Genomic DNA, 25,971 nt, shown 5'->3' with positions numbered 1-25,971 from the left:
AGGCTTCTGGCCTGCAGAGAAGACTTCGGAGCAAACAGCATGAGCACAGGTGAAAAGACAATGAGCAAGGTGAATGAGAGGCTCCACGAGGCCCCACCAGCCAGTGGGTGCAGGGTGGGGGCAGGGAGTGGGAAGCCCAGGTAACAGGAGGACACACTGGAGAGGCTGGCTTACCAAGCAGATCAATGTCAGGAATCCTCAGAACCTGAAATCCCTCCAAGCAGGCGGCCAGAGAAAAGCTGAACAGTCCTGGCCCCACTGTATACAGCCACAAGGTCATGGTCCTTCTGTCCTGACTACAGTGACCATGAGCCCCAGTGCTTAGCTCAAGAGCTATCAATATGTTGTTGTCAAATAAGTGACTCTTTTGAGTCCAAAAATCAGGACATATGGTCTGCCACAAAGGTATGTCCTTCAGAGGACAACAAGACAGAGTATTTAAAAACAGGATTGCTGCCCTGGGAAGGCTGGGGTGGAGTGTCATCAAGGTCTCACTGTCCTTCCCCACTGTCTGGGGAGAGTCTGACTCCTAGCAGTCTGCAGTACCCTGGGAATGACCAAAGAAGCCATTTTAAACAACAGTGCCACTTTCCTACCCCACAGCTGACTCTTGCTTAAACCCCAGCCTTGTTTCCAAAGAAGCCCCTAGAGGGGCAGGAAGGATTCCAGAGGACTGAGACCCAAGAGCTGTCTGGGAACTCAGCCCATCTCCAGAGGGGGATGCCACCAGTCTGGAGGCACCAAGGCCATTGGGAATATCAGCTAGTGGCAAACGAAGAACTTCACTCCCACTCAATGGTCTACACACATCTTGTAACCAAACTTTGCCCCAGAAATATTGTTTCAGGCACCATTTCCCTACCTGCCCATCACAAAGAGGTAATTAAAATGTCTCAAAATCACACCCAATCAGAACAGTGATGATCCCTTAAAGGAGAAACCACCATCTGGGGCCTAATTGTTCTAAGGAAGCTCAGTAACTGAGCTTACCTAAGAAGATTAACAGACTGGGAGAGGAAGGAGAAGCAGACACTGCCTTAGAAAGGGAGTGGCTGGCTGTTTGGCAGCCGTGGTGCAGGCTCCAAAAGGCCCACTTGTGTTACTGAAAGACGTGGGAGTCTTGACCAGGCACAAGCTCATGTATCATTTCCAAGGCTCCCATTCTTTGTCCCAGCCAGGTGTTATCCAGGACATGGCCTGCCTTGCCCAGGGTTACACTGAGTCAGCTGGAGGGAGTCAATACCAGAGTTTGCATGGAGCAAAGTTTGCATAGATCAACCCGCTTCTAGCTCACAGCCACCTGAATGGAGGACGATTATGAACCCTGTCAGGGCGATGAAGGACACGGGCTCCAAGAGGTTAACTGACTGGCTCAGGGTCACCCAGCTACAGGTAGAGTCTGGATTGAAGCCCAGGTGTGAGGCCATGCACTTTGTCACACAGCAGTGAACCTCATCATTGGGAAGCTGAAGGGTGACATTCTGGGGATAGAGGGACTCTATCTCTAGAGAGAGCAGCTGGGACTGCCCTCCTAGGGCCAGGACTGACCTGTGAGCCAACAGGGAGCTGACATGCCGTTATTCTCCATCTTTATCCCCATCCCCTCAGGCCGCCACCTCAGTTCTAGGCCCCCGTGCCAACAGACCTGCAGGATGCCTGGTTAAGGTGCAGGGGCTGACCCAGCAGGTCTGCAGTGGGCCCAAGAGTCTATATTCCTCACACACTCCCACGTGATACCCACACTGCTTCGCTGACCACACCTCAGGCAGCGACAATCTAGACTTGAGTCGACTTTTCTCGAACCCCACCCCACCCTTCTTAACTTGTGCGATCACTGCCTAGCTGGAACTCACAGAGGCCTGGCATGTAGCTGCTACACATTTGGGGTTTGGGGCTTTTTTTGCCTTTTTTTTTTTTTTTTTTTTTTTTTGAGATGGGAGTGATTAAAGTGGTACCCACAGTGGAGTATGAGGCAGAAAATGGATTCCCGGCGTCTGTTTTCAGCTTGCCATTGGCCCTTTTCTTCCTCATTCACCTCTTGGCTGTCTGAACTAATTTATCTCAAAGGAGTCCCGGCTAGAGCAGCGTGCTCTGAACCTGTCCACTATTTCAAGTCCTTACTGGGAGGGGCGCATAGCCCCAGGAGAAGCAAATGCTGCTGAGTAGGGAGGCCTCAGGCAGCAGGAGCACTAAGGACATGTGACTCCTCCGCTCAGACCCCTCCCTTGGCTTCCACCTCATTCAGAGAAAAGCCAAAGCTTAACCATGACCTCTAAGGCCCCAGGTGATCTGGCCTAGCCACCTCTCTGCCCTCATCAGGCCTCGGCTCTTGTCCCCTCCATAGCCCCGGATCCTATCTTAAATGCTGCCTTCCAGATGCCCTCCCTAGCCACGTATTAAACCAGACACTTTTGTGGCCCCCACCCCCAGCCCACTCCCAAAGCACTGCTGCCTCTTCCCACTTGATTCCCCTCTGATACCACTTAGCATCATCTGGCAGCCTACAAATTTTACTTATGATATTTATGTCTCCCTGCCCCTTCCCCACTAGAATGTGGACTTCATAAAGGTAAGGACATTTGTCATTTTTGTCTGTTTTGTTCACTGCCTACAACAGTGCCTAGCATGTAGCAGGTACTCGATACCTGTGGAATGAATGAATGAAGGGCCTACATGCTAACAGGTCAGACTGATGAGCCCAGGGAGTCAGTTCCTCTGATCCTTGTAACAACCCCTGCAAACTCAGTCTTTTCCTCCCCATTCTAAGATGAGGAGACGGAATCTCTGAGTGATTAGTTAAGGAATTTGGCTGAGAATGCAGAGTTAGGCTCAGGCACCAGTCTTCCCAGTTCCAAAGACTGTTCTTTTCTGCCTGTGGCTGGCTGCCTTCAAACTGTCTTACTATGACAAACGTGACATTAACTCACTTTCCTTATTGTAACCAGCAAATGCGTTTGCTTAAGGATTTTCCCAAATCTGCCCAGAATCTGAGGTCCAGTTCACCCAAAAGGGTCTAGGGGGAGCTGATGCCCTCAAAGCCAGGAAGAAATTCCACCACCAGACTCAGGAAGCCCCCCATCAGCAAAAGGAAGGGAAGGACCCTCCTTCAAACATTTCTCTGAACCCCAAAGAAGAGCCACAGTAATTCTGGTTTTGTTTCATCTTTTTCTTTATTTTATCTTGTTATGTTCCTGACCAATCTTTCTGACCTTTTCAAGTCCGTGTGACCTTTTGCCAGCGATGGCAGTTACTAACCATGTGGGTTCTCGGGCAGAATCTACCTCTCATGAGCTTCCCAAAATCAAACCTGCACACGGACCCATGGACCACTGTGACACACACAACCCACTCCCCCAAAAGTTGCATAATGACTGAGGCTCAGGCCCTAGGGACCAGGCCCTGGGAAGGAAGCCAAGTTTGTGGGGCTGTGAAGGTAAGATGGGACTGGGCCACCAAAGCCCATCTAGAAGCCACCCCAGTGTGAGCCGTCCCTCCTCCTCCTCCTCAACTCATCACTCTCAATCCCATTTCTTCGCCTGTTTTCTTCAAATCACTTCTCACTAGGAAGCTATCCCATTTATTGATTTCTGTATTTGCCATTGTCGGTCTCTTCAGAAGAGGTTCAGTACGTGAGGGCTGGAGCTTGGTCAGTGCTGCTCACTCAGCCCTGTTCTGTTCCCGGCACAGGTGGGCACGCAAATGTTGGCTGAATGAAGGAGTAAATAAAACAGAAAATAAGTGGGTTCTGAAGGAAAAGGACCAGGAGGCTTGCAAATGAACCCATTTAACCCTAACATCAACCTGCCTGGAAGGTATTTTATACCTATACAGCTGGGAAGTGACAAAGTAGACCCAGGACTGCCCCAACTCCAAGAAGAAATGAGAAAATCCTGCAGATAAGGAGAGGAGAAGCAAGAGGACAAGCTGGTGAGCCTTAGAGGAAGGGCAGGGTCAAGTTGCCATCAGGGCCCATGGGCCTGCACACCATTTTCCTTGAATGCTTAATTAGAGAAGAGGCAACATTTTCTACCCAGCTGAACCCAGATAGGTCTATCTATGCCTCCCTCCATGCCCCTAGGAGAGTTATGGTACCTGCATCCCAGCCCCCCACCCCCGGCCTCCGGGGGAACTTCTGCCCAAAGCAAGGTACCATAGTTGAGAATGTTCAAAATGAAGTTCTTATTTCAAGGCACTAACACCATAAAAGACACAATCATAAACCACTCTTGAACAAGACACTTGACATCCCTCTCCAGTTCTGGGTAGTTTGAGGTTAGAAGGTTGAAAATAGCACGATGGCCTTTCTTAGAGCAGTGTCTTCCATTCATTCATTCTTTCATTTGTTTGTTCAGCCAACATTTGCTCACCCAGCCTCGAGCTGCCAGGGATGAAATAACACAAAACCTCTGCCCTCTCACCAGTACATTGGTGCCCACAGTTTTGGCGGGTACTGAAAGACCAGCAAATATTAAAGATACTTGCTTCCAAAACAAATAAGGCCACGTGGAGCTGCGCTCTGAAATGGGATTTTGGATGCAATTTTGATTTGATTGGGTACAAGAACCAATTCAGTCAGCTGGGTCATAGACTAACTCCAAGCAGCAGGCTCCTACTCAATGGCTCCCTCCGACCCCTTCCCCCTCTGGTCACCAAAACCCTAGGCCCTCCAACCCCATTCTTCAACCACATTCCCACCTCTCTCTACCATATGCTCTCTCTGACTCTCCTGACTCTGTTTCCCCTATATTCCCAAACCCAACCTCTCTAGGTCTACAGCTTTGACATTCCACTCTCTGAACCCCAGGGCACACATCTCCCCTGCCTTCCCCCACCACCCTCTATACTCACCCCAAGTCTGAGCTTCCACCTGGAGCCCCTTGAACGTCATGTGTTTACAACCCATATTTCCCAGGGGTCTCTGTTCGACACCCCCCCCCCCACCCAGTACAGCATACGCACACCCTGTAATCCCCTGCACACTTCCCGGCCGTGCCCCGGGGGAGCACTCTCCCCCTTCGCCCCCAACTTCTTAGGACCCGAAAGCCGCCAGGGCCCCTGGGACCTCGCTGGGGCAGCCGGCTCCTTGAGCCCCCGGACGCGCTGACCCCGCAGGAGCCCGCCCGCACGCCGGAACTCTGGGACGCCGGGCACTGCCCTAGCCCGCCGGGCGCCCGACCGCGTGACGCCCGGGACCCGGGCTTCCCAGGCCCCGGCCCCGCGCACCTAACCGGCGCGGCGCCCGCGATCCCGGCCGCGCCCCTGCCCTCACCCCGCCGCGCCTCCCGGGCCCGGCCCGGCCGGGAGGAGAGCGCGGTGTCCCCCGCAGCCCAGGCCGGCGCGCCCGGCGCCTACCGTTGGCGATGAGCTTGGCCGACAGCTGCTTGACGAGCTCGGGGATCCGCTCCCACTGGCACTCGGAGCGGCAGCGCTCGATCTCCGTCTCGAGCCGCGAGCCCGCCTTCCTGGTCGCCATCGCGGCCTGGCCGGGCCCGGCCCGCTCGCAGGCCCCGCAGGCCCCGCCGCCGCCGCCGCCGCCCGGGCGCCCCCGCCGCCGCCTCCCGCTGCCGCCGCGGGCGCGGGCTCCGGCTCCCGGCTCCGCGGCGTAACGGGAGCGCCGGCTGGGGAAGGGGCGGGAGGCGGGCGGCGGCGGCGGGCGGCGGCGGGGCCCCGGGCGCCGCGAGGAGCGGCCCCTGCCGGCCAGGGCCGGAGCGGCAGCCGGGCGGGGGCCGGGGCCGGGCTGGGGGCAGCGGGAGGCCGAGGAGGGGCGAGGTGTGGTTGAGGCCAGGGAAGGGAGGGAGGCCCGCGAGAGGAACGTGGTGTGGGACCCGGGCGGGGGCTGGGTCGAGACCCGAGGGGGAAGGGCTGGGGGAGCGGCCGCGGTGCAGGCAGGTGAGGAGGGGCGGGGGTGAGGCGTGAGGGCCCCGCAGGCAGGATGGTCTGGGAGAAACTGCGAGAGGGCGGATGGGAATGCGGCCTGAAAGGGCCGGTGACCCTGGGGAAGGTCACAGACCAGGCAGAACTAGTGCGCCTGGGGCCTGGTGTCAGGCGGGGCGGGGGGTGGGGGGGTGGGGGGGGGGAATAGGCCTGCCTGAGCTTGTCCTGCCATCTCAGATTTCAAGTAGATCCCCTGGGCCTGGGTTGGCCTGTCCCCCTGAGCAGGCCCCCCATGCTCCTGGCGGCCTCAGCCCCCGACCAGATGAGGTGGGCAGGGAGTCCTCCATCTCAGGCCCGCACAGCACCTGCACAGGGGCTCCCAACTGACTGCCGAGTTGCACTGAGCCTGGCAAGGACTGCTAGCAGCTGAGATGCCCGCTCCCTTGGCGCTCTGAGGGGGATGCAGAATCACCAGTGGGCTCCGTAGACTGAGAGCTGGGGGCAGGTGTCCAAGGTGTGCATTCTTTCAGTTACTTGATAACTATGTAGGGATTACCTGCTGTGTCCTAGCTACTACTTTAGGTGCTGGCAATACAGTGCAGAACTGAACAGACAAAATGTCTGCCTTGGTAGAGCTTTCATGTCAGTCAGGGGAATAAATAAAATAAAGTACTAAGTTGGAAAGTAAGATGGTTACTTGAAGAAACAGAGCAAAGTCGAATGAGGAGAATAAAGAGGGGGGTGGAGGGGGGTAAGTGTTCAATGGGATGTTAGCAACAGCCTCATGGAAGTGACATTTGATGAGGACTCAAAGAGGGTGAGAGAGAGCCATGAGGCTATCTCGGGGAGAAGCATTCTTGGCAGAGGAAACAGCCATGCAAAGGCCCTGTGGTGAGAGCATAAGACCAAAGAGACCAGAGTGGTTGGAGTGTGGTGAGGGAGGCGAGGTGAAACAGGAGAGCTCAGAGGTAGGAGGAGGAGTTTCAGTTCTTGGCAGGCCTTGTGGGCCATTATAAAGACCTTTATAAAGATCTTTATAAAGACATTACAAAGATCTAGTGAAGTGGGAGGCCCATGCAGGACTTGACCTGTATTTTAGGACTATGACTACGGCTGTTGTGCTGAGAATCCTGCCAGTAGCTCAGGAGAGGGATGGTTGTAGATGCACCAGGGTGATAGCTGGCGCTGGCGTAATGATGTTGGATTCTGGACACGCATTGAGATGGAGCTCTGCAACACCAAGGGTGAGGAAGCACTGTCATCATCAGCATCGCCCCTTCCGGGTGCCTCACTCCAGCTTTCCAAGAGTTTCACGCACGTTCGTCCATGTCTTATCTCCTCAGCAGCTGCGGGAGAACAGACCTTGTGGACAGCGGTTCACCATGAGGAAGCTGAAATGAGATACTGGATGTGAGGAGGGAAGGTTAAGAGATAACTTTTGCCATGACCAGCACAACCTTCAGGCACCCCCAACCTCAAAGTTTGACCCGAAGGGTCCAGATGCCGGGGACAGCGCAGGAAGGGGTTATATTAAAGTTTTAGCAGGGACCCTTTTGTACCTGGTCCCTTTGGTTCCACCAAGAGGGAAGAGGAGGAAGGGGAAAAGGAATCTCCACAGTAACTGTTTCCCCTCCCTCTCAAAAGCCTCATATTCTCCTGTCAGCTCTCACATGGAGATCTGTCTTTCTAGATGTTTGCCTGAAATGTTCTCTCCCCTCTGATCCAAGAGGGACATTTCTGTGCATTCTTGGAGACTGAGGCCCAGGAGCCTAGCTCCACGGCTGACAGATCCTGTGGGACCCCCCAGAAGTGCTATCTCCCTCTGTGATAGGGCTCTGTAGTGACAAGTGTCACTCAGCCTCAGCCGCCACGCTGTGATGTGACTGCTGCTGTTTCTTCCATGCCCCCACCAGCTGATAGGTTCCAAGACAAGGCCTCTGTCTTCATGAGGGCAGAATGGAGCCTGAACCCTGTCTCAGCAGGTGCTGCCTGGCCAGTGGCATTTAACCTCTCCGTCCCTCACCTGCTCACAGCTCTTCAGGTAGAACACCTACCCCCACAGAGGTGGTTGAGAAGTCAGTGAGGAAATATAAGCAAAGCACTTGAAATTTACTACACCATAAGAATACAAAAAACATGAGCTCTCATTCTGCGTCTCTGTCCCCCTTGCGCCCACAACATAGCAGCTTGAGTGAAAGAGTGAATGAATGAAGTAGGAGATCTCCAAGGTCTGGAATCAGCCTGCAAACGTTTTCCTTTAGGACTTCACAGAACAATTAGAATCTGTAATGATGTCTGAGACGTTCATCTTCACGGCAGGCCACCCTGGGAATAGCAGACCCCAGCAGAGTACTCAAGGCCATTTGCTTGAGTCCTGAGGTCACTGGGGCAGAGGTTTCAGGAGGAGAAGCTACCAAATATTGTCAGCCTGACCTGCCCAGAGAAAGAACCACTCAGAGCCCTGGATGGGCCCCGCGGTCCCTGGACTCAGTCTCACCTCTGTACCGTTTTGGTCCTCACCCACAGCCTGGGCGGCTCTGACAGCTTCTGTGACCGCCCTGGAGGCATTCAAGAGATGGCATGTGGAGAAGTTGCCCAGACTGTTTTCCAGGTAAGTTTACCTGCAGGTGGCCTTCAGGGAAATTCAGGAGTAGGAAGTCATTGGTGCTAATAATAGTAATTAAGCCAACACCTTTTTTCCAGACACTGGTATTACAGGTTTGACAAGGATGTGAAAAATCACAGCCTGGAGGTCAAACGCAGCCCTGAGGCCTGCCGATGCCCAGAAGTGGAAGATGGCTCAGAGAGTATAACTCGTGCTAATCCCTAGAGCAAATCTGGTTTACCAGGAGCCGTGGGGACAGGCTAAAGGCTCAGAGCAAAGGTCAGCGCAAATGGGGGTGCCTCTGGGGCCTGGAAACCTCCCAGTCCCCTTCCCCCTGAAAGCCTGGGTCTCCTTTGCAACTAGAATAGGAGATGAGGGAGTAGCGAGGGAGGAAATACAAGCAAAGCACTTGAGGTCTGGGCTGGGGTGGGTTGGGGGAAGCTCTAGTGGCTTCCCTCAGCTTCTCTTCCAGGAGGAGAAGGCAAGAAGAGGGACAAGGGCCCGTGCCCGGGACCTCCCTCATCCAGGAGGGCTCTTCTCAAGAGACCCATGTGTTCCTCCCCCCTTCCTCATGTCTCTGTCCCAAGGTCACCTCCTCAGGGAGGCCTTCCCCCAACCACCTTATCTAAACCCACTCCCTGCCATTCCCTTCACTCCCTATCCTTCTGTTCTTTTGTGGGTTTTGCCTTCTTTCTTGATTTCTAGGTATTAATTCAGTGTTTATTGTCACTCTCCCATCACTCTAATGTAGGCTCCATGAGGGCAGAGGGTTTTGTGGGATTTTGTCGTTGGTGCTTCACAGATATTTGCTGAGAGGACGAATGAGTAGAAGGAAGGAAGTGGGGCTGCGCTGGATGGGTGAACTCGAGGCCTGGACATCCCAGGAGACAGGCCCGCAGAAGTGGGAATCCTCTTGCTAAAGCCAGTGGTTCAGACTGAAGGGGCCGATGGGAATCCAGAAGGGGCAAAGGACCAAGGCCTCAGCATGCTGACAGAACGTCTCTTCTAACCTTCGACCTGAGCATGCTGGGTGGAAGTCCTGTGGTCTGGTGGCCTGCACCCCAGGAGGTGCAAGCCATGAGCAGCCACCGTAGGGCAGGGGCAGGCAGCCCTGCAGCCCTGCCTGGAGGAACCTGGGAGGCATGCCAGAGCCTGTGGGCTTGGGGCTTGAGTAATAACCGCTGCCGCGCCTTGGGATGGTTTGTAATTATGAAATATTTAATACATACAAAACATATAATCAGGGGGCACCTATGTAATAAAATAGTAAAAAGAATACCAGGACTCCGCCTATCAATCCCAAAGTTAACCACCATTTGGTCTTTGCGCTTATTATGCCCTCACTTTGTTTCTGGAGCAGCCTTCTACTGCCCCTGGGCTGTGAGTCCTCTACGGAGCCCAGCGTGCGATGTTGTTTGGTTTCATGCTCTGTAAAGATGCTGTCCTGTTTCGTAACTTGCTCTTTTGCTCTCGGTGTTCTTGGATTTCTCCTTGTTGCGGCCTTTGTTGAAGGCTGCGGTTCCTTCCTTGTCTCTGGTGTGCAGTGCTCTGGGGTGTGCTGGCAACATCCTTGTCGGTCCCCGTCAGTGTATCATCCCTCCGGCGCCCACACTGTGATGAACAAGGCCGCATCCGTGCTGTTGGGATGAGCAGGGTTTCCAAGGATGACTCAAGATGGCTCTGGGCCCCTCCCCCTTGAAGTGTCCTAAGGGCCTCTTAAGTTTCTTCCCAAAGGCCACCTACTGCTGCCTGGAGTCATGGCTTCTGCTATAGGGACAGATGAGCGGGAATCTCGCAGCCCCACTGCGAACACAGAAGCCGGTGTGTCTAGTTTTCCATCTGTTGCCATCTGACAGGGCTAGCCAGATCGCCAGGGACAGGAAGCTGGCTGGTGGCTCAAGGAGGGCCTAGGCCTGGCATGACCTGTGTGTGGAAACCATGTGCCTAGGCTTCCCTTCAGCTTTGGCAAGTCCAGAAGCACGTGGGTACCCCAGGTGTTTGCTCCATTTGGTAAGTGAAGCTCACCAAAGACCAACGTGTACTCGCCCCCCATGACAACTTTTATCTATGATGGCGGCCATTCCTACCCTGTGCCCAGTGTCAGAAAGCATGCAAGCTGAAACTGTTGTTAAGAGATTGCTTGGTGAGCTTGGATTTGGAATCAGAGAAGGGGAAGTTTTTAAAAGGTCAGCCTTCAGGCTCTGGAAAAGAGCTGAGAACTGTCTTGGTTCCATTCTTTTTTTTTTTTTTTTTTTAAAGATTTATTTATTTATTTGATAGACAGAAATCACAAGGAGGCAGAGAGGCAGGCAGAGAGAGGAGGAAGCAGGCTCCCTGCCGAGCAGAGAGCCCGATGCGGGACTCGATCCCAGGACCCTGGGATCACGACCTGAGCCGAAGGCAGAGGCTTTAACCCACTGAGCCACCCAGGCGTCCCTCTTGGTTCCATTCTTGAGCCTACCTCTCCAAGGCTGAGAATATCCACATGTCTCAGGTCTGTGTCTCCTGCACAGGGTGAGGCTGGACCAGTTCTGTGAATTTTCACCGCCCGTCTCCATACATGATGACCTTGCATAGGCTTTGGACACCATAATAACAACCAGTTGGTTTGCATTTAAGGCTGTATGATAGGAATCCCTTATCCTCATGAATGTTTTTTCATACTCTGAGTTCCTGGTACCTAGTATACAACCTGTTCTACCTTATTCCAGAAAGGCAAAGAATGGGCTGATGATAAACACCCACCTATATGTCTGAATGGACAGCAATGTAAAGATCAGAAACTACATGGATATAGGCGGAGAACACTGTACCTGTCACCTAGTCAAGAGTGTAACTAGAATGATTTTTATGCTTCCTGGCAGACCCTGCACAGAGGAAAACACATGGGCTGGTTTGATTTGAAAAATGGTTGATTCACACATCTGGAGTTTGAAAGGGCAATCAGGAACCCGGTGAGCACAAAGGATTTGGTTGTTCCTACAGAGTTGTATTAGCAAACAGTTGTGACATTTTCATTTCAAACACATTACTAGTAAAAAGAAGCTAATTCTCATTCTGTGTGAAAGAGCCTCAAAAACACAGAATCTGCTTTTGTTACGAATTGCGAGTGATCTCTCCCTGGACAATGCCACTACCAGGCAAAGTTTCCACAGTTTAATTCAACAAGCATTGATTAAGCATCTATTGTATGCCAGTGTTAGGTTCTGCAGATACAAAGTTTATAAAATGTGATGCCACCCCTCAAGGAACTTACACTCCAGTTGGGCAAAGGGACAAAGAGGTCAAGGATAGCTTTGTAGTTGGGACTCGCAGGATTGCCTGGGACTGGGGAAGCCCTTGGCCTGCTGTGGGGCTTCAGGACAGGCAGTCTTCCTGGAGGGGGTAACACCTGAGCCAAGCCTTGAAAATGATTTCTGGTCTGGTCTGCTTGCCAAAGTGGTGAGTGTGTGACACCGGAGCTGGAGTTAGAAGCCCCAGATCAGATTTTCATCTCTTTAATTAACCTGCTGTGTGACCTTGTAAAAGTCCTATTCCCTCTCTGAACGTCAGCTTATTCCCAGGTTAAACGTGGGAGAGACGATCACTAGCATTCCGCAGTATGATTGGACTTGAGAAATTCATCCACTGGGAAGGAAGACAAAGCTCGGTAGAATACACGATTAAAGTAAGTGGGAAGTAAGTGTGATGTGTCAGGTGCTTAGAAAGGATGCGAGCACCAGCCAAACCCCAGTAACATCAGTGAAAAGTCAGCGCAGAAAACCTGTTCTTGGCAGGTTAAAAGAACACTCAAGTCTTTCTCAGGAAGCAGTTTTCTTCTGGTGAATCTGTTGAAAGGAAGCCTGCAAAGCTTGCAGACCTGGTTAGGAACCCTAGGGGCCTTCACTCTAGCGGGCGGGGCCCACGCAGAAATCCGGAGCTCTAATGAAAGGGGCGGGCCTGGGACGGCGGCGGCAGCCAGTGAGAGAGCCTCCCGATGAGGTCATGGAATTCCTCGGCGCTTCATTGGCGGAACCCCCTCCGCTCCCCCCCAGCGAGGCTTCGGCGCCGACCTCCCAGCAGGCGGTGGGCCTCTAGCGGGACCCCGGGAGCCAGGGCTCGGAGGGCGTGTCCCCAAACTTTCTCTGGGTATTTACAGACGCTGAGCAGTGAGCGAGCCCTGCCATGAGTGGGACCCGGTCTCCTGCGGGGAGAACTGAAAATGCCCAGAATAAAAGGGCTCTTAAAAAAATAAAAATAAGAAATAAAATAAAAGGGCTCTTACCCATCCAGAAGCTGGATTCTGACAAAGCCATTTTCTCCAAAGTGGAGGGCTTGTTTTGTTTCAATCCAAACACACTGGTTGATTAACCATTTTAACCATTTAAAGACACTGAGCCAACTTGTAGTGGCTGGACACCTTTCTGGCGTTCTGAAACACTTTAAAACCATGATTCTCCAAACCCTGGTGTCCAGAGGAATCCAGAACATTGGTTGCCCATGCCTACCCTGACTCCAGTCCTGCCAGCTCCAAAACCTGCAGGTTGAAGAAATTGGCAGGGCCAGGGAGCTGTACCCCGCTTTGGTAACCAAAGCATTTAGAGCATCATCAGAACTTGTTAGAAATGCACTCTAGCAGATAGCTCTGGTGCTCACTTAGGTGTGAGAACGGATTTAAATCAACTCCCCTCAAACGGTGAGACTGCTTCAGAACAGTGTGGATTCTTCACTCTCAGAATCCTATGGCTGGAGAGGGCCCCCTAGTCCAGTCCCATCTTGGGGAGGTAATTTTGGAGTGCTTGCCCGTTCTCACCATTGAACTCCTGGTGTCCAGCTGGGCTCCAGGCATCTGCCGTGGTTGGGCTACAGGTAACTGGACCAGCCATGCCCATGTGACCAGCACTTTCCTCGAGATTGAGACAGTCCCTATGAGTGAATCACCTAAGGGTGAACTTGGTACCCAAAGGCAGTCCTATTCTGCTGTGTGGCCGGGACAGCAGAGGAAACCAGTATGTAGAAGGGAGAAAGACACATAAGGAGTGGAGATGGAAAAAGAATCGGTACCAAGATGCCCTCCAGGCCCCTGCCTCCCTCTCCAACTTCATGCAGACCTCCTGCTCTGGCTGATGGAACTCGGGGCACACTAGGCACAAGCAAGCATAAGCTGTTCCCATCTGAGGTTTTGCACATGTCACTCCCTCCATCTGGAATTCTTAACCTTTATCTTTCCCAAGCTCCTTCATTCCCGACAATGAGGAAAGTTCTTAAATGTCGCCTCCTTGGGGCGCCTGGGTGGCTCAGTGGGTTAAAGCCTCTGCCTTCGGCTCAGGTCGTGATCCCAGGGTCCTGGCTGGGATTGAGCCCCACATCAGGCTCTCTGCTTGGCAAGGAGCCTGCTTCCTCCTCTCTCTCTCTCGGGCCTGCCTCTCTGCCTGCTTGTGATCTTTGTCAAATAAATACATAAAATCTTTTTTTAAAAAAATGTCACTTCCTCTGGGAGTGACGCTTTAAAAGAACCCCTCCCACAGCTGCACTCCATCATGTTAGCCTCCTTTCGTGTGTTTATTGCATGTGCTATCTTGTGTGCCATCACAGGTATTCATGTGCTCACTAGCTCACCATAAGTTCCTTGAGAGCAGAGATCCTGGGGTTTGTTCATCACTGGATCCCAGGGCCTTGAAATGGCCCGGCACCTAGCATGGTAGCTCAGTAAATGGTAGTTGAAGAAAAGATCACTTTCCCAACCTTCCTGAGGTCCAGCAGCTTCCAGTCCTCAGGTTGCAAGAGACCCCCAGACCCCTTCCCCAGTCTTGATCTCAACACACCCCTCTATATGGATTCCTGATGTTTGTCACACAAGCATCCCAGAGGGGTTCACCTTTGTTTTGCAAGCAAGAAAACTGAGGCCCAAGTGACTTGCGCAGGGGATTATGTGGCCAGTTAATGGGACAAGGGGGACAGGAGAACTAAGCTTTCAGGCCACTGCTGGCCTTCTCATGATCTGGGGTTGCTCCCCACAGCAGAACAGTCAACTCAACCTCAGCCCTTTTTGTCTCCTTGTATAAACTTTTAATAAATCAGTTTCATTTTCAAAACGCTGCCCAGAATAGTGTGTGGTCCGCAGAAAGATGCTGTCAGTACTGTCCGCTGTAGGAAGTTATTTTCTGATGAACTCTAGGGGGTTGGGTGGTTTGAACATCTCTGTTGCTTCAGGAGCATGACAGAGGTCACACTGGTCCCCACTCCACCCAGGTTGCCCTTTTTAGGATGTAAAAGGATATGATCCAAGGTGCCACTCCTGAATATTTATCCAAAGAAAACAAAACACTAATTTGAAAAGATATCTGTACCCCCATGTTCAGTACAGAATTATTTACAGGAACCAAGAAATGGAATCGACCTAAGTGTCCACAGAGAGGTGAGTAGATGAAGACATGGTGTATAAAATAGAAGATCATTCAGCCATTAAAAAGGAATGAAATCTTGCCATATGCCCCAACATAGATGGACCTTGATGGCGTTGTGCTAAGTGAAATAAGTCAGAGAACGACAAGTCCTGTATGATTGCCACTTATATGTGGAATCTGAAATAAAAACAAGCTCATAGATATGGAGAACAGATGGGTGGTTGTCAGAGGCTAGAGGTAGAGGGATGAGCAAAATAGATGAAGGGTCAAAAGGCACAAATAAACGCATGGGGATGTAATGTACAGCATGGTGACTATAATTAATAACACTGTATTGAATATTTGAAATTTGTCAAGAGAGTAAATCTTAAACGTTCTCATCATAAGAAAAAATGTGCAGCTATGTGCAGTGATGGAGGTTAGACTTACTGTGCTCACTTTACAACGTGTACAAACTATATGATGTGATATGTCAATTATACCTTAATTGAAAAAAGAAAAGTAAAAGGACGTCTTATTAGAGATGTCTGCATATTTCAGCCTCTAGGTTACTGCGGTCCAGGGAAGCAGAACCTTCGGCCCAGAGGAAGTAGCTGTGACTGCTGGGTGCAGAACATCGTTCTAGGGAGCTCTCCCAAGTAATGGGACCCTTGCACTTGGCCTGGGACCTCAATACACATGTGTTGCATAGCCGCCTCAGTCATGGCGGCATGAGTGACTGTTGTCAAATTCAAGCGATCATGCTTAGGAAGGCAGGGAGCAGGAGAGTGGGGGTTGGATGCCCTTACTCTGGGTACTTATCCAAAGATAAATGGTCATCTGTCATGCCTTGTGATCTTTATCTCCTTCCTGTATTGGAGAGATCACCCACATGATGAGACCAGCCCCTCCTCCCACCCGAGAAGCTGAGAATGTCAGGTACTCACTGCCAGGCTCCCTTGTGGCCACAGTGAGGGTGGGTGACCTCAGCTCTGATGGGCGGACACCTCTAGAGCCTGGGGTCAGTTTCATCTCCATCTGGTGGACATTGTTGTGGCAACAGTGGGGTAGTTGGCCCAGGCACACCCATGCGTCCATGCCCAGCCGAGGCGTCCATGCTCCTTCCTCTCCAAACCAGTCCTGAGGAGGATTTCGGACCTCTGTAGAGGGCTGCCCAGCAACTTCCATCCTGGTCACCGTCCTCCCAGAGATTGTGAGCCATCTGAGATTAATTCCGTTAATGCCTAAGCTACCCAGAACTGGTTTCTGTGGAGGACTGAGGGAGGAGGGTTCCAGAAGGAAGACCAGGTGCCAGCGGGGAAGAATAGGGTACCGGTGCTCCGGTAGAGGAAGTGGCATTTCAGCAGTGGGGTACAGCAGCCCTGTTGTCCTTGAGACCAAGTCCCAGGTAGTGCAGAGGGAAGTAAGTCACCAGGGGGGCAGGAAGGTCCTCTGGCTCCTCACTCAGGTTACAGAGTTCCGTGGGCTGGCGGGTTTTCCTGAAAGTTGGGTTTCTTTTCCTTTGCTGCTTTCTGAGCCGTTCACTTGAGAAGGTAGTTGATGGGGCCACCTCATCCTCATCACAGACGGCTGCTCAGGTTTGACAAGCCTCAGTGTGCGCCCTCACCTGGAGCCCAGAAAGCCAAGCCTTCACCCAAGGTCCTGTGTACACTTGGGGTGGACTTTCTCTTTACAGGGAAAAGAATGTCTTAAAACACTTCTCCCTGCCCCCACCTCAGCTCAAAGAAATCTTCTGCACGGCTCATACTTGCCTGCCTTTGATGGGAACAACTAATCGCAGTGGGTTGGGCCCTTGCAACTCTGTGCGCATTAGAATGGGCCCCTGGGTCTAAGCGGGGGCGGGGCAGGAAGGGTTTGGGGGCTCCACTCCCGAGCTGCTGAAGTGTCCTTCTAGTGGGGCTTCAGCCTACGTGGGGAGGAGCTGATGCACAATGCAGGGCCCAGGGATCAGATCTTTTCTTGGGAGTAGGGTTTGAATGAGCAAGGTGTAGCTGGGGCTCTTGGACATGGAGGAGGAGGAGGAAGAGGAGGAAGATAAGGCCTCTAACAGGTGGGAACAGAGTCAGGTGCTCCATAGATCACCTCCCTCTCCTGCTCTCATCTCATTCCTAACTCCAATTTAAACCAAGTGCCACACAGCGCTTCATACAAGTCCAAGTCCACATGGACAGGCTGAGGAGGCAGCTGCCCACACAGGGGGACTTAAGGAGCACAATCTGAAAAGAGCCAATGCAGGACAGTCGGGCACTCCTGCCACACTTACCATCCTGGGCCCTCAAACCAGCAGCTGTCACATGCTGCCTTCTACAGGTCATGGGCTCTGTCGTCAACTTCTCACAGTGTCTCTGCCTTGGGTGGCTGTGGAGTCCCGGCACTACAGGCCATGCCTTAGTCCCCCCCCTGAATCCCCCAGGACACCCAACTCAACAGGTACTCATCAGTTCACCCATCCAGCCAGCAGGGGTGGCTTGGAGGACCCCCATAGGAAGGAGAAGGGAAATTTCTGTAGAGCCCTGTGTCCCTTGGTAACAGGCCCATCTCCCTCCCCAAGAGGAAGGAAGAGTTGGATTTTCAGTTCTTTCCTTTGTCACTTCCTTACATTTTGTGCTTTTATCTTAACAGGCACACACAGTCCCTCTCCTGTTAGAGGCATTTGGGCGTGTATTCGCTCCTGTGGAGAGCCTGTGAGTGTCAGAAAGGCCAGGACTGGGTCTTGGTCCCCTCAACAACCCCACTGTCATCTGGCATATGGTTGGCATGCAGAGTTTCTGAATGAAGGAACATTCATTAAATGGAATGGTCATGCAAGAAGCCACCTACCCCCATGACATCTGTGTAGTGTGTAAGAATGTGTCACTTAAAACAAGTTTTAGATGTAAATCAGCATATGGTCTCAATTTAAAGTATATAATTTAATAGTTATCAATATATTGACGGAGTTGTGCCACCATCACCAAAATCAATTTAGAACATTCTATCATCCCCCGAAAGGAATCTGGGACCCCTTAGCTGTCACTCTTAAATCCTCTCTCCCAACTCTTGGCAAACACTAACTGATTTTCTGTCTTTATGGATTTGCCTATTCTGGCCATTTCATATAGAGGCAATCACACAATATATGTTTTTTTTTTTTTTTAAGTGGCTTCTTTGGGCGCCTGGGTGGCTCAGTGGGTTAAGCCGCTGCCTTCGGCTCAGGTCATGATCTCAGGGTCCTGGGATCGAGTCCCGCATCGGGCTCTCTGCTCAGCAGGGAGCCTGCTTCCCTCTCTCTCTCTGCCAGCCTCTCCGACTACTTGTGATTTCTCTCTGTCAAATAAATAAATAAATAAATCTTTAAAAAAAAAAAAAAAAAACTTAAAAAAAAAAAAGTGGCTTCTTTGACTTAGTATTTTCAAGATTTCTCTGCTCTGTACATGTATCAGCCTTTCATTCAATTTTACGGTCAAATAGTGTTCCATTGTGTGGATTCCACAGTTTTTTCATCTATTCATCAGTTGTGGACACTGGGTTGTTTCTATTTTTTTAACATTGTGAATGATGCTGCTGTGTACACTTATGTGTAGAGTCTGGTGTAGACACACATTTTCATTTTGCTTAGGTATACACCCAGGAAAGGAAATGTCAGGTTATATGTTAACTCTGTATTTAACCTTTTGAGGAATTATCAAACTGTTTTCCAAAACAGCTGCACCATTTTACATTCTCACCAACAATGTGTAAGGGTTCCAATTTCTCTACATTCTTGCCAGCACTTGTTATTATCTGTCTTTTTGATTCTAGCCATCCTAGTGGATGTGAGATGTATCTCATTGTGGTTTTGATTTACATTTCCTTGATGAATAATGTTGTTGACCAACTTTTTGTATGCTTATTGGCTCTTTGTCTTCTATGGAAAATTTAAATCCCTTGCCTATTTTTAGTTTTTAAAAATTTTAATTGAAGTAGAGTTGACATATAACATTATATTTGTTTCAGGTGTATGATATAGTGATTTGACAATTGCTTACATTAGAAGATGTTCACTCTAAGTACAGTTACCATCTGTGATCACATAAAGTTATTACAGTGTTATTGACTATATTCCTTATGCTGCACTTTTCTACCCTGTCACTTCCTTGTTTTATAACTGAAGTTTTGAACTTTTTTTTTAAAAGATTTTATTTATTTATTTGACAGAGATCACAAGTAGGCAGAGAAGCAGGCAGAGAGAGAGGAGGAAGCAGGCTCCCTGCTGAGCAGAGAGCCCGACGCGGGGCTAGATCCCAGACTCTGGGATCATGACCTGAGCCAAAGGCAGAGGCTTAGCCCACTGAGCCACCCAAGTGCCCCAAGTTTTGAACTTTTTAATCCCCTTCACAAATTTCTTCTATCTCCCCACCCCCATCCCTCTGGGAACCACTAGTTGTTTTCCATATTTATGAGTCTGTTTGTTCATTTGTTTTGTTTTTTAGATTCTATATTTGAGTAAAATCATATGGTATTTTTCTTTCTCTGATTTATTTCACACACAGCTTTGCGCAGTGGCAGTATGGTAGCCAATGAGGTTTATCCGAGGTGCGATTATTGCTAATTGATTTATTTCACATAGCATGACACCCTTTAGGTCCATCCATATTGTCACAAATGGCAAGGTCTCATTCTTTTTTTTTTTTTATGGCCGAGTAATAGTCCATCATGTATATACACCACATCTTCTAAACCATTCATTTATCAATGGACAGGGGTTATTTCTATACCTTGGTTATTGTAAATAATGCTGCAGTAAACATAGAGGTGCATGTATCTTTTTGAATTAGTGTTTTCATTTTCTTTGGGTAAATATACCCAGTAGTGGAATTATTGGATCCTGTGGTAGTTCTGTTTTTAGCTTTTTGAGGAGCCGCCATATTGTTTTCCATAGAGGCTGCACCATTTCCTGGCCAACACTTGTTAGAGCTTGTCTTTTTTATTTTAGCCATTCCGACAAGTGTGAATGATTATCTTATTGTGATTTTTACTTGCATTTCCCTGATGATGAGTGATATTGAGCATCTTTTCATATGTCTGTTGGCCGTCTGGATGTCTGATTTGGAAAATGTCTATTTAGGTCCTCTGCCCATTTTCAATCCTTTGTCCATTTAAAAATTAGATAATTTGTCTTTTTATTATTGGGTAATGACAGTTTTTTGTATATTCTAAATATAAATCTCATCAGATATATGATTTGCAAATATTTCTACCATCCTGTGGGTTGTTTTTTCACTCTCTGGTTAGTGTCCTTTGAAGTACAAATGTTTTTAATTTTGATGAAATCCAATTTATCAATTTTTTCTTTTGTCACCTGTGCTTTTGATACTGTTTTTAAGACACTGATACCTAACCTAAGGTCATGAAGATTTGCATCTATGTTTTCTTCCAAAATTTTATAATTTTAGTTCTTATGATTAGGCCTACGATCCATTTTTGAATTAACTTTTGTATATGGTATGAGGTAGGGGGTTCAAATTCATTGATATCCACATGCAAAAGGATGAATTTCCAGTTGTCCCTGTAAGGACCTATTTAACCAGAGGCTTCCATTAAGGTTAAACAACAAGGTTGTTAAACTGTCCTGCTTAAACTGTCCCTGCTCCCCTTCCCCCAGGGGACTGACTAAAAAAAAAATGAGTCCTGGAAACCAGCCCCAGGTAACAAAGCCCAGATACAAGGGTGGGTCAGGCCAGGTGGAGACATCTCATCAGTGGGGGGGTTGCATACTATCTCCAAGGAGTATGGGCCCCGCCCTTTGGGAGCCTTTGGGCGCCAATTCTAACCAAGGTGTGACAGGCTAGGTCAAATGTCTACTATAGGGTAAATTGTAATTCAGTTGATCACCTAGCATACTAGGTGCATCACTGTGCAACTTCCTCTGTGTGTTACAATCTCATTGGCCACCTGTGCGTGGCCAGGCCCAACCGCATGGCCTTCGCCCTTAAAAGCTAGTCTGTGAAACAGAGAAGGGTCGCCCTCTCTGTAAGAGGTGTGGCCGTGGCTAGTCAGTTTGATTCTTGATGCTTGGCGCGAAATAAAGCTTTGCTTGACCTTTGCTTTATGTCAGTCTCGCTCCTTTAATCACGGACCCATTTTGGGGGGCCATAACAGTCCCAGCACCCTTTTTATTGAAAAGACAATTCTTCCCCCATTGAATGGTATTGGCACTCTTATAAAAAAAATCAGTTGACCATAAATTGACCATACAATGTTTATTTCTAAACTCTGATGTTTATTCCATAGAAAATAGAAAAGCTGCCTGTTGCACGTGGACCATGAGAATCAGACCAGCTTGCTCCTGTGATGGCAAGCCCCTTTCTTGGAGAAATCACAATGGCTAAGTCATCACATCTCTGAAAGGAAGGTGCACTGGTTATTGGGAGAACATAGGCAACCTGTGTCTGAGGTGAGGAGCCAAGTCAAGGAGCCCTGTCATCAGTGGACTGACGAAATCAACAAGACTTTGCTGTAATTGGTATTCCTTTCTTTCTCAAGGATGGAAATGAATATTTGGCATCTAATGAGCCTTCTTTCAGACTTTAAGAATAAAACCTCATTGTTGGATGCAATGTCTTGAGAGTAAAAGACAAAATCATTCTAGTATTCTGCAATACCACAGAGAAACGTCCAGCCCAGGGGAGGTGGGGCGCAAGTGGGGTTTCCAGCGGCCTCAGAGAGAAAACGCCAGTTTGATATGTTTAATCCTTACCACTTTACCTTAGAGTGCAAAGATGTTTTGAACTGCCAGAAAGTATGTTAAAAAGATCCGCATTTCATTTCTTTTCTCTTTGATTTGACTGAACTCATTCCCATCAGTAGTTTCTGATGGCTACTAAGTGATCAGGCCGGTGTCGAATCCCCTCTCCCCACCCCTTGGAGGGAAATAGAAGTGCAGGAAAATGTCCCTGTCCTTGACTTTGGGCTCTACTGGGGAGACAGATGGATTGTGAAAAAGTCTGGATGAAAACCACGAGACAGAGTAAACATGGGGTGAGGCTGGATCTATCAATGTTGTTTCCACCCTGAGTCCAAACTCCTGTCTTCTGGTTATGCTCCCACTGGCTTTTGAGGAATGACCTCAAACTAACAGGTATCCAGTCAGAGAAGATGCCCGGCCCTCCTCTAGCTAGGGCAGATAAAACCCCCCCTCCTGGGTGGTTTAATCTTGCCTGGAGTGGCACAAGGATGAAGGGAAAAAGAAAGACAAACAGACACAGACAGACAGACAGACACACACACAGTCACATGTTGGGCACCCTCCACATTAGCTCAGACTCTGCTCAGCACTGAGGCCCAGATGAAGCAACCATTAGCATTTGTTCTCGGGCCCCCAAGGGCCAGACCAGGTCCCAGCCTCTGCCAAGCCCGGCTCTTTGATCCTTGGCTCCAAGGGGCTCTCCCATTTCCTGTCATCCCTTCCGTTTTTGCTTAAGCTATTCAGGGGTAGTTCTTGTTGCTTTCACACAAAGAACCCAAGTGGGATGCTGGGAAATTATTTCTACATCCCTCAGGGGTTGGGAAAGATTAGAGAACATTCCCAGGCCCCAGGAAGACTGACAGAACTATCCAGAGCCCAGACCCAGCCTGAAAATGGCTGGTCCTGGAGGCTGCAAGCTCTGAGAATAGAAGGAAGACTACCTGGACTATGGGCAGCACAGAGAGCCTCCTGTGTCGGTCAGATGAACAGAGAGATTTTAACATCTCATCCCTGCTCTTCTCTCTCCCCCCTGCACGCTTAGTGGGACCTGTGGATGGGTTCCGTTCCAGGGGCGACTGTTCTGCCAGGCCCGTGGCCCTGAGGCCCCAGGGCCCGCCTGAGGGAGCGCACACAGCTTCTCAGACTGAACTTTGTACCATCTGCTCAGTCACCCTGGGAATCATCTGTGTTAAAATTTGATTTTACCTTTTTTAAAGATTTATTTATTTATTTACGAGAGAGAGAAAGAGCAAGCAAGTATACACAAGCAAGTGGGCCAGAGGCAGAGGGAGAGAGAGTTTCAAGGCAACTCCACGGTGAGGACAGAGCCCCACGTGGGGCTCGATCCCACGACCCTGAGTTCATGACCTGAGCCAAAACCAAGAGTCCGACGCTCAACCAACGGAGCCATCCAGGCGCCCCTGGGGTGAAAATTTTAGTCTTTGGGTGGTCTCTCCCAATAATCCAACATTCTCGGGGTGGACTGTCTTCCTTACCAGTGGCTGAGGGAAATATTTTCTAACTGGTGGGAGCCTCGGTCACTGGTAGCGGCCTCTCTCCTTGTGTCTATTGCTCCTTGCTGGTGGCACGAGGCCTACATTGTCTTGGAAAAAATCCTTCCGAACTACTTCTGACGTGCAGAAGCGCATAAGGAGCACGACAGCGATCATCTGTGTGCTGGCAGTAAAGGCCACAAATAAAATATCAGATGTCGCCACACCAGCCCCAGCCTGAGCAAGCGCCTGCCCCGAAGGGCTACAGGCTCTGAAGCAGAACTTGGTCTGGAACCTGCTCCAAAGTGTGGGACTCAAGGTAGGCCACAAGGAACCGGACCTTCCACTTCGGATCTGGGAAGACAGGGGGCATCGCTGTGGATCTAGAAGATGAGTGCCCCTGTCGTGAGGGTTTTCTGCCTCCAGAGTGGGTGAGGTGAAATTTTGACTCCAGGGCTCCGTGGCCCCTTCTCATCCTAGTAACAACCCCAGTGTTGGTGTGGTTCTGGGCTTGAGCCCAGACCACCATGCCCAAACCTTCCAAAGAAGCTGGCTTGCCCCCGAGAAGTCTCCCCACCTTGAGCTGAGGGTGTCTCCCTAGCCTTAAACCCACCCCCAATATTTGTAAACTTTTGTAACAGTCTGAAAGTATCAAGACACTTCAGATAGACTTGACAGTCCCAAGAAATACCCCCAGAAAATGTTCCAGCTCCTGAGACAGAAGGACGACAATAATGTTACTCCTGTTTTGTAGGTGAGGAACTGAGGCCCAGAGAGCGGTTGGCCCTCGGGGGTGGGCAGAACTCGGGCGGTGCCCAGCGGTGGTGTCAGGGTCTCAGGCAGAGGTCTTCCCTGGCTTCCCACCGTGGTCTGCTTCTGGGTTTTGCTTGCCTGGTCTGTCCACTCTTTGGGATAGACCAGGTACTTGTGCTCAAGCTGCAGTGTTCAGTGGACGCAGGCAGGGTGGCCTTTATCTGGGTTTCCTGGGAGTTCCACGTTGACACCAGCCCCGACCTCGCACTCGCCCAGGGGCAGAGTGTGGGAAGTCCTGCCTGGCAGTGTTGCTTGCCAGGGAAATACATTATTATTACACAAAAATGAGATTCTTGACTTGGTCTTGTGACTCAGCGTCCCATGCAGCTGAACCCCCGCATAGTGAACACGCAGACAGGGCCCTTATGGGGTTCCTGGAGCCATTCGTGGTCCCAGGCCAACCCTTTACCCCACAGCCCTCTGGGGCAGCTTAGTCCGTGGTCTCTGCTTTCACCTGGTGTTACCCTGAGATTATTTCTTCTTTGTCTTATAAATAGCCGAATGCGTGCCCGGACTGGCTGTTCATCCAGGGTGCCGGCGTGGACACTGGGGAACCCTGTCCACCCCAGCTCGAGCCCAGAGCCACACACAGCACCCCTGCCCCGAGGTACAGAAACACAGGCTGTGAGGTATGAGGCTGCACTTCTGGGTCTCTGGCTGGTTCCCAGAATTGATCAGAGTGAGACACACGAAGGACAGTGTCGTCGCACAGCCATCCCGCTGACATCGTTCCTCCCACAACACTTCCTCGTGGCCTCGGGCCTCAAAGGCTGTAGAAGCCCCCTCCGCCCCCTGGGATCCCTCAGTGGTGAAAGTGAACTTCTCCTGTTTCATCAGGAGGTCTGAGACCCAGAGAGAGGGAGGTGACCTCCCGAAGCAGGAGGTGGGCTCATCAGTGCCAAGAAATACCAAAAAACTCAGTGCAAAAAGAGCCAGGTGGCAAAGTCATGAACAACTGACAAGCAGACTTTCTTTTTCTTTTTTTCTGTTTGAAAGATTTTATTTATTTATTTGACAGAGAGAGAGATCACAAGTAGGCACAGAGACAGGCAGAGGAGGGGTAGGGGAGCAGGCTCCCTGCTGAGCAGAGATCCTGATGTGGGGCTTGATCCCAGGACCCTGAGATTATGACCTGAGCCGAAGGCAGAGGCTTAATCCACTGAGCCACCCAGGCAGCCTGACAAGCAGACTTTCATTTAAGAAAAAAAAAAAAAATCAAGAAAATTGCTCTTTTTTATGCATCCCATTTAAAACAAAGCCTGGGGAAAGACACCCTGCAGTTTGAAGCTGGGGACAGCACAGGAACAGTGTCCTTCCAGGAGGCAGCCTGGCCCCAGCGACCCCAGGGTCAGCCAATGACAATGAAGCTTTACTCTCAGGCCCGATAATAAACTAAGCATCCGAGTTGAAGTCGTCTATTTCACTCCCAGTGTTTTGTTCTAGTTGGTTGAACTCAGGACCAGAATGTCTTGAGAAAAGCTCTCGGGGTGTTGGTCCCAAGCAGGGTCATGCCCCAGGCAGGTGGGAAGGGGGAGGGATGTGCTCCTGGAAGGGTGCCGGGAGATGGCACTCTTGTGTCCTGGTGGTTAAGCACCTCTTTTGTGTTCTGTGTTGGTGTGGGATTTTAAGTGTTGTCTCTCCCAAGGTAAGTAAAAAAATACATCTTCCCCAAATGGTCTGCACTACTAAAAGGAAACCCTGCCACACCTGTTTAGTCATCAGCCTCTGATGTTACCCGTCAACCCCCTCCCCTACCCACCCCTCCTTATCCTAGGCAACTGGGAGCCCAGTGTCTGTGTGGGACTGGAGAGGACAGCATGCTTCCCTCTGAGGGACGCCTGGTCTTAGATGCTGACTACATTGTGGGTCGGGGGGGGGCCGCAGCCTCCGGTCTCCTAAGCCTGCCTCCCCCGGCCTGGAGCTCCTGCCCCGGGTGCCAGGGCCGTTGGGGCCCGGAGTTCTCGGTGCACGCTGCCCACGGTGGGGCCTCCATCCCGCAAGCAGGGGCCAGGCAGAGGAAGGGAGCCCCCAACTCCCACCTGCACTTGCCCAGGACTTGACCAGAGCACCAGGTCACTGGGTCAGGTTGAGAAA

The 25,971-nt window shown here is 50.6% G+C and overlaps 1 protein-coding gene, 1 long non-coding RNA gene and 1 pseudogene across 9 annotated transcripts in view; 2 read left to right on the top strand and 1 right to left on the bottom strand.

Moving 5' to 3' along the window:
* Positions 1 to 5,600, bottom strand: part of TTC7B (tetratricopeptide repeat domain 7B) — a 247,450-nt gene extending 241,850 nt beyond the window's left edge. Inside the window, exon 1 of one of the 3 annotated variants that reach the window (XM_059182508.1) lies at positions 5,353 to 5,600. In XM_059182508.1, the coding sequence (XP_059038491.1) occupies positions 5,353 to 5,473 (121 nt within the window). In that variant the 5' untranslated portion in view covers positions 5,474 to 5,600. The remainder of the gene's footprint in view (positions 1 to 5,352) is intronic. The other 2 variants (XM_059182509.1, XM_059182510.1) reach the window with 2 other exon arrangements.
* Positions 5,601 to 5,688: 88 nt separating this feature from the next.
* Positions 5,689 to 21,420, top strand: LOC131836767 (uncharacterized). 6 transcript variants are annotated; one of them, XR_009355758.1, is made up of 5 exons: positions 5,689 to 6,388; positions 6,974 to 7,118; positions 7,221 to 8,485; positions 8,578 to 8,758; positions 21,118 to 21,420. It is a non-coding gene; the product is annotated as an uncharacterized LOC131836767 (long non-coding RNA). The 6 variants fall into 6 exon arrangements; XR_009355759.1 differs by having other exon boundaries at positions 7,218 to 8,485; XR_009355761.1 differs by having other exon boundaries at positions 6,974 to 7,297; positions 7,788 to 8,485.
* On the top strand, positions 19,375 to 19,454 carry LOC131837358 (U4 spliceosomal RNA; annotated as a pseudogene).
* Positions 21,421 to 25,971: the final 4,551 nt, after the last annotated feature.

Source organism: Mustela lutreola, chromosome 7 (genome assembly GCF_030435805.1).
Source record: "Mustela lutreola isolate mMusLut2 chromosome 7, mMusLut2.pri, whole genome shotgun sequence".
Classification (NCBI taxonomy): Eukaryota; Metazoa; Chordata; class Mammalia; order Carnivora; family Mustelidae; genus Mustela; species Mustela lutreola.
This window is presented reverse-complemented; position numbering and strand designations above follow the sequence as displayed.